Source organism: Rhamphochromis longiceps, linkage group LG9, assembly GCF_057381845.1.
Source record: "Rhamphochromis longiceps isolate RC_006_pf linkage group LG9, R_longiceps_female_GT1.1, whole genome shotgun sequence".
NCBI lineage: Eukaryota > Metazoa > Chordata > Actinopteri > Cichliformes > Cichlidae > Rhamphochromis > Rhamphochromis longiceps.
In genome coordinates, this window is record NC_140565.1 from 35,881,279 (window position 1) to 35,894,556 (window position 13,278).

The window sequence follows — 13,278 nt, forward strand, 5'->3', positions numbered from 1 at the left end:
AACTGAACGATTTCAAGCAGAAACTTTTGAGCTTACAAATGTGTTTTGTTTTATTCAGACTGGAGGACTGCAGCTTGTCTGAACACAGCTGCAGATTTCTGGTGTCAGCTCTGAAGTCCAACCCCTCCTTTCTTAGAGAGCTGGACCTGAGCTCCAACTACAAACTGCAGGATTTAGGAGTGGAGCGTTTGTGTGGTTTTCTGGAGAGTCCACAGTGCAGACTGGAAACTCTGAGGTCAGTCACCATGTTTTCAAGTTTTGTTTTCCACTGACCTGCAGACATAAGACTGATATACTGACCCACACTGTGGTTCTTCATAATGGAGTTTTAATTGTTAAAGTTGGAGATAAAAAGGTTGGCTCTAAAAGGATAAAAACATGTCAATCTGTGGCCACAGGCATGTTTAATAAAAGTAAACAATAAACAATAACTATATGATTTCAAGAATAAGTTTGTACAATAACCTTAAATCTTTTGCTTTTTACTCAGACTGGAGTACTGTGGTCTGTCAGAGATCAGCTGTGAGTATCTGGCTTCAGCACTAAAGTCCAGCCCGTCCTATCTGAGCGAGCTGCGCCTGAGAGGAAACAACCTGCAGGAATCGGATCTGAAGCAGCTGTCTGAGCTTGTGGAGAATCCACAGTGGAGACTGGAGACTCTGGGGTCAGTAGAGGGTCGCAGTTTTTTTTAGTTAAATAACACTAAGCTGAAAGTAGATGTAAAAAATGTTTGACTAAAATAAAAATAAAAAGTTGACTTTAGAAAAAAACTCATTGAGATGATATTGTTTAATACATTACCTGAAATTAAGAAAAACAAGCACAGAAAATGAGTTTAGTTTTTCTCATAGTTGGCTGTGTGGCAGGCAAGCAGAAGTGGTGGACCCAAAATTGCAGGACTCTTAGAGATGGGAATAAACTGAAAACGCAGCTTTATTGCTGGAGGAATGATTCACGAAATAAAACTTACAAAAACAAAACTCTAAACCGAGGTGCTGGAGGACAGGACATTACAAACACACAGCAAGTTGAGGGTACGACACTGACACAGAGAAACACAGGGCTTAAATACACAGATGGCAGTAATCAAGGGATGAGAGACAGGAGGGGAACACACCTGGGAGAAATCACAGCTGACAAGACAGGGGAAACGTAAACTGGCACACTCACATACGACACAGACCTTCACAATAAAACAGGAAACTCAGACACAGGGAACCAGAAAAGACATTGAACTAAACAGACAGATTCACAAACAGACGTGGTGACACCATAGACAGACAGATACAGACGCAGACTCAGAGGCAGACCGAATAGAACACGTAGAACTCAAACAATAATAATAATAATCATGATAATAAATTGGAAAATGATAATAATAAACTTAAAGCGCTGGGTCACCGACCCAGGACCATGACAGTTTTAGTCTTTTGTCAGTCTGGTCAGATCTGACAAATCAAGCTTCAAGTCCATATTTTTAAGTTCAGCTGAACCAATTTAAAAAATGTGTTTAATAAATATTCACTATTTTTTGTTGTTGCTGTGTTTAGATAAAGATCCTATAAAATTGTAGAGCAACCCAACAAAGATCTCCTTTGTGCAGAACTTTCTGACTGAAGAGAAAAAAATAAATTTTTAAATGTAATTTTTAAAAAATTAATAAAGCTGAGCTGAAGCTTCAAGCAAAGATGGATTATTCTACTCAAATTCTTCTGTTTGTATCTGCAGGGTTGACAGGATGATTGAACCTTCCAATGAAAACGCCTGTGAGTACTGACATGATGTCTCCTATTCACCAATATTTTATTAACAGCATCAAATATGTATATGACTGTGTGCTTATTTTAACATAGAAATCCTATAAATAATGTTGTATGGAGGTGTGGAAAATATTTGAAAAATGTATTTCAAACATGCTAAAATGCCACAAGGTCTAGATAAAAAGGCCATAAAACATTTTAACATCTTAAACATCTTAAAATTCAAAATTGCAATTTGATGATGAACAGGTTTATTTCATGTTTTAGAAATCATAATAGTTAGAAGGTTACTACTTGGAACTCCTGAACTCCTCCTAGATATCTTTTCTTAGCCGGCTGCACTCAAACGCTGGACGTGGAGAAGCTCATAGCTGATGTCAGACACTAACCCAGCAGCTTCACTGCATCAGAACCTTTTGACACTTCCACTCTCATATTTCGAGTTCAGCGCATAAACTTTGAAACAGCCTTCCTGCATCATCCCGTGAGGTCGACTGAGTATTCAGGCTGTTTCTTGCACACCCCATCATTGGATCACAGCAAATGTTTCTATGCAAATATTTATTGAGAATGCACGATTGCATCTTTGTTGGGATATGCACACCTCTTTAATGTGTTTTCAACCAACCTGTGAATCCCCTTTGTGACTGTGCGCTTCGAAGAGTGCTCTCCTTATAGAGTTATTGTTATCTTTTAAAAATAGATGAGTGAGACGCACGTTCAGCTACAGAGGGCAGTACAACTGCCTGCTCTAATTAAATGGTTCAAGGTTCTTTATTTGTCACATGCATAGTTATACAAGTATAACACACAGTGAAATGTAACATGACACGCTCCTCGACATGTGCAAGAATGGAGGGGGGGGGGGGGGGGGGGTATACATATATATATATATATATATATACACTCAACAAAAATATAAACGCAACACCTTTGTTACTGCTCCTATTCCCCATGGGATGGACGTAGAGACCTAAAATTCATTCCAGATACACAATATAACCATCCCTCCCAAACAGTGGTCACAAATCAGTCCAAATGTGTGGTAGTGGGCACATCTGCCATATTGAGATAATCCATCCCACCTCACAGGTGTGCCACATCAGGATGCTGATCTGACATCATGAGTAGTGCACAGGTGTACCTCAGACTGCCCACAACAAAAGGCCACCCTGGAATGTGCAGTTTTGTCTCACAGCAAAATGCCACAGATGCCACAAGCAATGAGGGAGCGTGCAATTGGCATGCTGACAGCAGGAATGTCAACCAGATCTGTCGCCCGTGCATTGAATGTTCATTTCTCAACCATAAGCCGTCTCCACAGGCGTTTCAGAGAATATGGCAGCACATCCAACCGGCCTCACAACCGCAGACCTCGTGTAACCACACCAGCCCAGGACCTCCACATCCAGCAGGTTCACCTCCAAGATCGTCTGAGACCAGCCACCCAGACAGCTGCTGGAACAATTGGTTTGCACAACCAAACAATTTCTGCACAAACTGTCAGAAACCGTCTCAGGGACGCTCAACTGCATGCCCGTCGTCCTCATCGGGGTCTTGACCTGACTCCAGCTCGTCGCCGTAACAGACTTGTGTGGGCAAATGCTCACATTTGATGGCGTCTGGCACGTTGGAGAGGTGTGCGCTTCACGGATGAATCATGGTTCACATTGTTCAGGGCAGATGGCAGCTGAGAATGTCCCAGTTCTTGCATGGCCAGCATACTCACCGGACATGTCACCCATTGAGCATGTTCGGGATGTGCTTGACCGGCGTATACGACAGCGTGTACCAGTTCCCACGAATATCCAACATCCTCGCACAGCCATTGAAGTGGAGTGGACCAACATTCCACAGGCCACAATTGACAATCTGATAGACTCCATGCGACGATGTGTTGCACTGCATGAGGCAAATGGTGGTCACACCAGATACTGACCGGTTCTGGGTCCCCAGACCCCCAATAGCGCAAAAAACTGCACATTCCAGGGTGGCCTTTTGTTGTGGGCAGTCTGAGGTACACCTGTGCACTACTCATGATGTCAGATCAGCATCCTGATGTGGCACACCTGTGAGGTGGGATGGATTATCTCAATATAGCAGATGTGCCCACTACCACACATTTGGACTGATTTGTGACCACTGTTTGGGAGGGATGGTTATATTGTGTATCTGGAATGAATTTTAGGTCTCTACGTCCATCCCATGGGGAATGGGAGCAGTAACAAAGGTGTTGCGTTTATATTTTTGTTGAGTGTGTGTATATATATATATATATATATATATATATATATATATATATATATATATATATATATATATATATATATATATATATAAAAAACACCCAGCACGCCCCTGCGGGCGGTTTATCCTTCAAGCTCGGGTCCTCTACCAGAGGCCTGGGAGCTTGAGGGTCCTGCGCAGTATCTTAGCTGTTCCCAGGACTGCGCTCTTCTGGACAGAGATCGCCGATGTTGTTCCCGGGATCTGCTGGAGCCACTCGCCTATCTTGGGAGTCACCGCACCTAGTGCTCTGATTACCACGGGGACCACCGTTACCTTCACCCTCCACATCCTCTCGAGCTCTTCTCTGAGCCCTTGGTATTTCTCCAGCTTCTCGTGTTCCTTCTTCCTGATATTGCTGTCATTCGGAACCGCTACATCGATCACTACGGCCGTCTTCTTCTGTTTGTCTACCACCACTATGTCCGGTTGGTTAGCCACCACCATTTTGTCCGTCTGTATCTGGAAGTCCCACAGGATCTTAGCTCGGTCATTCTCCACCACCCTTGGGGGCATCTCCCATTTTGACCTCGGGACTTCCAGGTTATACTCGGCACAGATGTTCCTGTACACTATGCCGGCCACTTGGTTATGGCGTTCCATGTATGCCTTGCCTGCTAGCATCTTGCACCCTGCTGTTATGTGCTGGATTGTCTCTGGGGCATCTTTACACAGCCTGCACCTGGGGTCTTGCCTGGTGTGATAGACCCCAGCCTCTATGGATCTTGTGCTCAGAGCTTGTTCTTGTGCTGCCATGATTAGTGCCTCTGTGCTGTCTTTCAGTCCAGCTTTGTCCAGCCACTGGTAGGATTTCTGGATATCAGCCACCTCCTCTATCTGCCGGTGGTACATACCGTGCAGGGGCCTGTCCTTCCATGATGGTTCCTCGTCTCTCTCCTCTTTCTTGGGTTTCTGCTGCCTGAGGTATTCACTGAGCACTCGGTCAGTTGGGGCCATCTTCCCAATGTATTCTTGGATGTTCCTTGTCTCATCCTGGACTGGACATACATACATACATATATATATATATTTATTTATTTATTAGGGGTGCAACGATATTCGTATCGATATTGAACCGTTCGATACAGTGCTTTCGGTTCGGTACGCATATGTATCGAGCAATACAACATTTGTAATTTATTTGATCAACTTTCCTTCTGACGATGCTGTCTGTGTTGAGCGCTCAGTGAATCTGCGTTCGACTACTCTGCCTAGGGTCGACAGTGCAGCCTAGGCGGAGTAGTCGAACGCAGATTCACTGAGCGCTCAACACAGACAGCATCGTCAGAAGGAAGAGCGCAGGGCAAGCTAGCGAGACAGAAGTTAAGCTCTCCTTACAACATAGACCTCCCCCACCCTCATTCAGATCTGGCGTTTGGAATTATTTTGGTTTTCATGTGACGTATGACCCTGAAGGTAAGCGAGTCATGAACTAAAGTAAAACAGTATGTTGGATGTGCCATGCAATGCTCAATTACATGGGTGGGAACTAGTGTGTTAGCGCAGTTAGCTCGTTAACGTGTTGGCCGTCTAGCCCCATGCACGGGGCGATCGGCGGTAGCTCGTTAACGGAGATTTGCCGTGTTGTGGCGTTAAGGTCATTTCAACGAGATTAACCTGAAAGCACTAGTGGGAACACAACGAATATGACTGCACATTTACTCCGACATCATCCTGGTGCAAAGACAAGTGGAAGCAGAAAAAAAAAAAAAAAAGCATGCTACTAACTTTAGCCGAGTCATTTAGACAGCTGTTTAATATGCTGCTGAGAATATAGCCCAGAAGAAGCGGATAGTATAGCTTTTATTTTGGAAAGAGACATTTCTCTGTAATAAACTCTCTTTTCCAAAGATGAGTGATTCCTCAATCAGATACAGGGCTCGCAATATCGCTAGCCCAACGTCCCGGGGCTAGCGATTTTTTCAGTCGGGGTACCAAAATCTATCTCTGCCCTGCCCGTCGGGCTATTGTAGGAAGGAAAAATATATGTCAATGCTTTTGCATTCTTTCGGAAATGTAGCTGGGTAATTATGTCATTGGCATCGGTGAGCCACTGTCAATATGTGACATATTGAAGTCGCGTTTGAATTTGCGCTTGTTTTTTGCTTTCACTTTGCAATCGTGTGAACTGTGTATAGAGAGCGACAGCACTGATCTGTGAGTGATGATAATTTGCGCACCAATTCCTCTGACATCGTCTTATTAATTGTTAGCTTACTATGCAAACATGACAAGTGAAATCTCCCGCAGCTTAAACATGTGAGAGGTTGATCGCGCAGAGAATCGCTGAGCTTATGTGAGTCCGTGTGTAAAAGCAGCAGGATTTATATTTGACTACGATGACCTGGATGACTGAGAACCTTCACAGACAGATATATATTTTAGTTCTGCTGAGCCAAATAAGACAGGTCAGGGTGAAGAAGTGACAGCCAAAGAAAAGCTTACCACAAAACGGAGAAGTTATGACAAATGAGACTATAAGGCAAAAAGAAAGTGCAGCTTTATGGTTTCATGGACAAAAGAATTTCTGTGGCTGCAAAATGATGAGCCAAATAACCAGGGCTGCACATAAGTGGTCCGCAGGTGCGCATTCACTGTCAAAATAAAAAACACGCACAAGGGTTAGGGTTAAATTTAAAAACTGTACTTTTGAGTTAAAATATATATTTATAATTTTAATAAATGACAAATTAAAAAGGCATGAACATTTTTTTTGTATCGAAAAAATATCGAACCGTGACACCAAAGTATGGCAGCACGGTGGCACGCTGGTTAGCACTGTTGCCGCACAGCAAGAAGGTCCTGAGTTCAATTCCACCATCAGGCCGGGGTCTTTCTGTGTGGAGTTTGCATGTTCTCCCCGTGTTTGCGTGGGTTCCCTCCGGGTACTCCGGCTTCCTCCCACCGTCCAAAGACATGCAGCTTGTGGGGATAGGTTAATTGGATAATCCAAATTGTCACTAGGTGTGAATGTGCAAATGAATGTGAGTGCGAATGGTTGTCTGTCCCTGTGTGTTAGCCTTGCGACAGACTGGCGACCTGTCCAGGGTGTACCCCGCCTCTCGCCCTATGACAGCTGGGATAGGCTCCAGTGCCCCCCGCGACCCTGAAAAAGGATAAGCGGAAGCGAATGGATGGATGGATGGACACCAAAGTATCGAACCGAACCGAACCGTGAATTTTGTGTATCGTTGCACCCCTAATATATATATATATATATATATATATATATATATATATATATCTTAGCCTGTTCATCTTAGTAAGATGAACAGGCACATGGGTCAATACATGAGCGGGACACAGAAAGGAATTGGCAAGGATACCAGAGGTGCAAAACACCAGCTACTGGTAGACAGAACAATCAGCCGAGACTGCAAGACCAGACTGACCAACCTGTGCACTGCCTGGATTGATTACAAGAAGGCCTATGACTCAATGCCCCACAGCTGGATACTGGAATGCCTAGAATTGTACAAGATCAATGGGACCCTAAGAGCCTTCATCAGGAACTCAATGGGGATGTGGCATACAACACTAGAGGCCAACTCCAAGCCCATAGCACAAGTCACCATCAAGTGCGGGATCTACCAAGGAGATGCTCTGTCCCCACTGCTGTTCTGCATAGGCCTGAACCCCCTCAGTGAGATCATTAACAAGACTGGCTACGGATACCGACTACGGAACGGAGCAGTTGTCAGCCACCTCCTGTACATGGATGACATCAAGCTGTATGCCAAGAGTGAACGAGACATCGATTCACTGATCCACACTACCAGGCTATACAGCAATGACATTGGAATGTCGTTCGGACTGGAGAAGTGTAGTCGGATGGTAACAAAGAGAGGGAAGGTAGTCAGAACTGAGGGGATCAAACTACCAGAAGGCAACATTGCAGACATAGAGGACAGTTACAAGTACCTGGGGATCTCGCAGGCAAATGGGAACCATGAAGAGGCCGCTAGAAAAGCTGCAACCACCAAGTACCTGCAGAGGGTCAGGCAAGTCCTGAGGAGTCAGCTGAATGGTAAGAACAAGATCCGGGCCATCAACACCTACGCCCTGCCCGTGATCAGGTACCCTGCTGGGGTAATAGGTAGGGCTGCCACAAACGATTATTTTGATAGTCGACTAGTCACCGATTATTTTTGCGATTAGTCGACTAATCAGATCATCATCCATTAGACGTAAAACTACAGCTTATTGCACCAGCAGCATCTGCTCTTATATAACTATCATTAGCTTACAGCTTTAAGTGTTTCAGGTATGTGCTAACTAAAAATAAAGACAAGATGATAGTTTATTGAATTTTAATGAAATTTGCAGATTGTTTCGGTGAAGTTTAATAAACTCCTTGCTATCTAAAATTTAACAGGACACTGGAGTATATTCTGGAGCATCTCACACTTCTGATAATCAGCTGTCTGCTTGACGTTTATTCAGCTGTGTAAAAACTATAAATTTAATCTTAGCCAAACCGATTTACTCAGGAACAAATAAAATACTAAAAAAAAAAAGCCAAACAATAACATTTTAAGTTATCTAAGTGACTCATATATATTTAACCTGAGTAGCGAAAGACGGCGGTGGGTTTGAAAACGATTTGCGGGGAGTCCGGTGTTCTCACGGCGCTAGTGAGCCTAGCCCCCGGCTAGCTAACGAGCTAGTGGGTAACAGATGTCTCCGAAAACGTCGGAGCGCTTTTGAAAATATGTAGTGTCCTGATAAACTGAGCCGATATTTGAGGTTTACACAGCTACATTCTCGCCTGAAAATATGTTAAACGTTTATTTTGTGACCCAGAAAGAATAATAAGAGTAACATTAAAACTAACTAGCTGCCGCCATTGTTGGAAACTGCGCTGGGCCGCGCTATGAATTCTGGGACACAGCTGCTTCTTCTTCTTCTTCTTCTTCTTCGGGGTTTAACGGTAGCTGACATCCTTGTACATGCAATGCTGCCATCTTCTGTTTCAGTCCGTTATTACACTCTTAAATCCTGCCACTTATTCCTGCGTCTTTTGTGATCGTACAAAGTTTCAAACGACGCGTCGACTATTAAATCAGTCGTCGACGATTTTGATAGTCGACGTAATCGTGACTAGTCGACAAATCGTGGCAGCCCTAGTAATAGGCTGGCCAAAGGAGGAGATAGAAGCCACTGACATAAAGACAAGAAAGCTCCTTACCATGCATGGAGGGTTTCACCCCAAGTCCAGCACCCTGAGGCTGTATGCTAAGTGGAAGGAAGGGGGCCGGGGACTGGTGAGTGTCAGCACCACAGTCCAGGATGAGACAACGAACATCCAAGAATACATTGGGAAGATGGCCCCAACTGACCGAGTGCTCAGTGAATACCTCAGGCAGCAGAAACCCAAGAAAGAGGAGGGAGACGAGGAACCATCATGGAAGGACAGGCCCCTGCACGGTACAGTGGGGCAAAAAAGTATTTAGTCAGCCACCGATTGTGCAAGTTCCCCCACCTAAAATGATGACAGAGGTCAGTAATTTGCACCAGAGGTACACTTCAACTGTGAGAGACAGAATGTGAAAAAAAAAATCCATGAATCCACATGGTAGGATTTGTAAAGAATTTATTGGTAAATCAGGGTGGAAAATAAGTATTTGGTCAATAACAAAAATACAACTCAATACTTTGTAACATAACCTTTGTTGGCAATAACAGAGGTCAAACGTTTACTATAGGTCTTTACCAGGTTTGCACACACAGTAGCTGGTATTTTGGCCCATTCCTCCATGCAGATCTTCTCGAGAGCAGTGATGTTTTGGGGCTGTCGCCGAGCAACACGGACTTTCAACTCCCGCCACAGATTTTCTATGGGGTTGAGGTCTGGAGACTGGCTAGGCCACTCCAGGACTTTCAAATGCTTCTTACGGAGCCACTCCTTTGTTGCCCGGGCGGTGTGTTTTGGATCATTGTCATGTTGGAAGACCCAGCCTCGTTTCATCTTCAAAGTTCTCACTGATGGAAGGTGGTTTTGGCTCAAAATCTAACGATACATGGCCCCATTCATTCTGTCCTTAACACGGATCAGTCGTCCTGTCCCCTTGGCAGAAAAACAGCCCCATAGCATGATGTTTCCACCCCCATGCTTCACAGTAGGTATGGTGTTCTTGGGATGCAACTCAGTATTCTTCTTCCTCCAAACACGACGAGTTGAGTTTATACCAAAAAGTTCTACTTTGGTTCCATCTGACCACATGACATTCTCCCAATCCTCTGCTGTATCATCCATGTGCTCTCTGGCAAACTTCAGACGGGCCTGGACATGCACTGGCTTCAGCAGCGGAACACGTCTGGCACTGCGGGATTTGATTCCCTGCCGTTGTAGTGTGTTACTGATGGTGACCTTTGTTACTTTGGTCCCAGCTCTGTGCAGGTCATTCACCAGGTCCCCCCGTGTGGTTCTGGGATCTTTGCTCACCGTTCTCATGATCATTTTGACCCCACGGGATGAGATCTTGCGTGGAGCCCCAGATCGAGGGAGATTATCAGTGGTCTTGTATGTCTTCCATTTTCTGATGATTGCTCCCACAGTTGATTTCTTCACACCAAGCTGCTTGCCTATTGTAGATTCACTCTTCCCAGTCTGGTGCAGGTCTACAATACTTTTCCTGGTGTCCTTCGAAAGCTCTTTGGTCTTGGCCATGGCGGCGTTTGGGGTCTGACTGTTTGAGGCTGTGGACAGTTCAATTCAATTCAATTCTTTATTTATTTGTCACATGTAGTTATAGCTGGTACAACATACAGTGAAATGTTTTTTCTGGCTAAAAAAGTACTCCCCCCGACTGTGCAAACATGCTAAAAAGGATTTTACATAAGCTAAGAAAAAAAGGAAAAGAAACAAAAGTTAAAAGTAAAAAAAATATATATATAAAAAAACAATGTAAAAGTCCAGGTGTCTTTTATACAGATGATGAGTTCAAACAGGTGCCATTCATACAGGTAACGAGTGGGGGACAGAAAAGCTTCTTACAGAAGACGTTACAGGTCTGTGAGAGCCAGAGATTTTCCATGTTTGAGGTGACCAAATACTTATTTTCCACCCTGATTTACGAATAAATTCTTTACAAATCCTACCATGTGAATTCATGGATTTTTTTTTCACATTCTGTCTCTCACAGTTGAAGTGTACCTCTGGTGCAAATTACTGACCTCTGTCATCATTTTAAGTGGGGGAACTTGCACAATCGGTGGCTGACTAAATACTTTTTTGCCCCACTGTATGTACCACCGGCAGATAGAGGGGGTGGCTGATATCCAGAAATCCTACCAGTGGCTGGACAAAGCTGGACTGAAAGATAGCACAGAGGCACTAATCATGGCAGCACAAGAACAAGCTCTGAGCACAAGATCCATAGAGGCTGGGGTCTATCACACCAGGCAAGACCCCAGGTGCAGGCTGTGTAAAGATGCCCCAGAGACAATCCAGCACATAACAGCAGGGTGCAAGATGCTAGCAGGCAGGGCATACATGGAACGCCATAACCAAGTGGCCGGCATAGTGTACAGGAACATCTGTGCCGAGTATAACCTGGAAGTCTCGAGGTCAAAATGGGAGATGCCCCCAAGGGTGGTGGAGAATGACCGAGCTAAGATCCTGTGGGACTTCCAGATACAGACGGACAAAATGGTGGTGGCTAACCAACCGGACATAGTGGTGGTAGACAAACAGAAGAAGACGGCCGTAGTGATCGATGTAGCGGTTCCGAATGACAGCAATATCAGGAAGAAGGAACACGAGAAGCTGGAGAAATACCAAGGGCTCAGAGAAGAGCTCGAGAGGATGTGGAGGGTGAAGGTAACGGTGGTCCCCGTGGTAATCGGAGCACTAGGTGCGGTGACTCCCAAGCTAGGCGAGTGGCTCCAGCAGATCCCGGGAACAACATCGGAGATCTCTGTCCAGAAGAGCGCAGTCCTGGGAACAGCTAAGATACTGCGCAGGACCCTCAAGCTCCCAGGCCTCTGGTAGAGGACCCGAGCTTGAAGGATAAACCGCCCGCAGGGGCGTGCTGGGTGTTATTTATATATATATATATATATATATATATATATATATATATATATATATATATATATATATATATAAAATAAGGTGAAGACATTAGGTGAATGTGCAGTAGTAGCAGCAAGCAGGTGAATTCTGTACATTAATATGAATAGACATCTGACTATTTTACAGGATAGACAATATAAACATATTTAAAATTAAAGGAATTGAAATGTACATTGTGCCTTGGTTTAGTGTCTGGAAGAGTCCTGTCTCAGTCAGTTATAGATGATGTGAGAGGGCGGGTGTGTGTGTTTAGGGCTCGGATGGCTTGGGGATAGAAGCTCCTCTTGAGTCTCTCTGTCCTTGCCCGGAAGATGCGGAACCTTCTACCAGATTGCAGGAGTTGGAACAGTTTGTTGCCAGGATGGGACGGGTCCTTCAGTATCTGCGCTGCTCTAGTCCGGCATCTCCTGGTGTAGGTGTCCTGAAGCGGGGGGAGAGCAATCCTGCAGCAGCGTTCTGCTGTACGGATCACTCTCTGGAGAGCTTTTTGGTCCTTCACACAGCTGTTCCCGAACCACGATGTCATGTTCTGTGTGAGGATGCTCTCCACAGCGCCTGTATAGAAAATCCTGAGGATCTTTGGAGAGACCCTGAACTTCCTCAGTTGTCGTAGGTGGTACAGGCGCTGCCTAGCCTTTTTGGTCTGGACCTGAATGTGGGCAGCCCATGTCAGGTCTGAGGAGATGTGGACACCAAGATACTTGAAGGACTGCACCCTCTCCACTGGAGCTCCATTGATGATAATGGGCTTGTAGTCTCTGTGCTGACTCCTTCTGAAGTCCACCACCAGCTCCTTGGTCTTGCTGACGTTCAGCTGGAGGTGGTTGTCCTGGCACCATGATGCCAGATTCTTCACTTCATCCATGTAGGCCGCCTCATCGTTGTTGGAGATGGCACCCAACACCACTGTGTCGTCAGCAAACTTCACAATGGTGTTGGAGCCATGGGTGGCCACACAGTCTGAAGTGTGGGTTGCCAACTCCCAGTAAAACAAAAGAAGATGAAGAAGAAATTACATAATAGTCATGCTGTGAGACGATGCAGTGTGTAATATTAATAGATAAATATCTGAAAAGAAAAAGTAGGCAGTCTGACCACATGAAAGCCCTAGCATGATTAGTGGTCAGAAGCAAAAAGGTGTACTGGGGACAAACC

The 13,278-nt window shown here is 44.8% G+C and overlaps 1 protein-coding gene across 1 annotated transcript in view; it reads left to right on the plus strand.

The window, feature by feature from the left end:
* LOC146662797 (NACHT, LRR and PYD domains-containing protein 12-like) overlaps nucleotides 1-13,278 on the plus strand; it is a 57,120-nt gene that overhangs the window by 39,724 nt on the left and 4,118 nt on the right. The window contains exons 12-14 of the mRNA XM_085417718.1: nucleotides 59-235; nucleotides 491-664; nucleotides 1,729-1,766. Coding sequence (XP_085273844.1) covers nucleotides 59-235; nucleotides 491-664; nucleotides 1,729-1,766 — 389 coding nt within the window. The remainder of the gene's footprint in view (nucleotides 1-58; nucleotides 236-490; nucleotides 665-1,728; nucleotides 1,767-13,278) is intronic.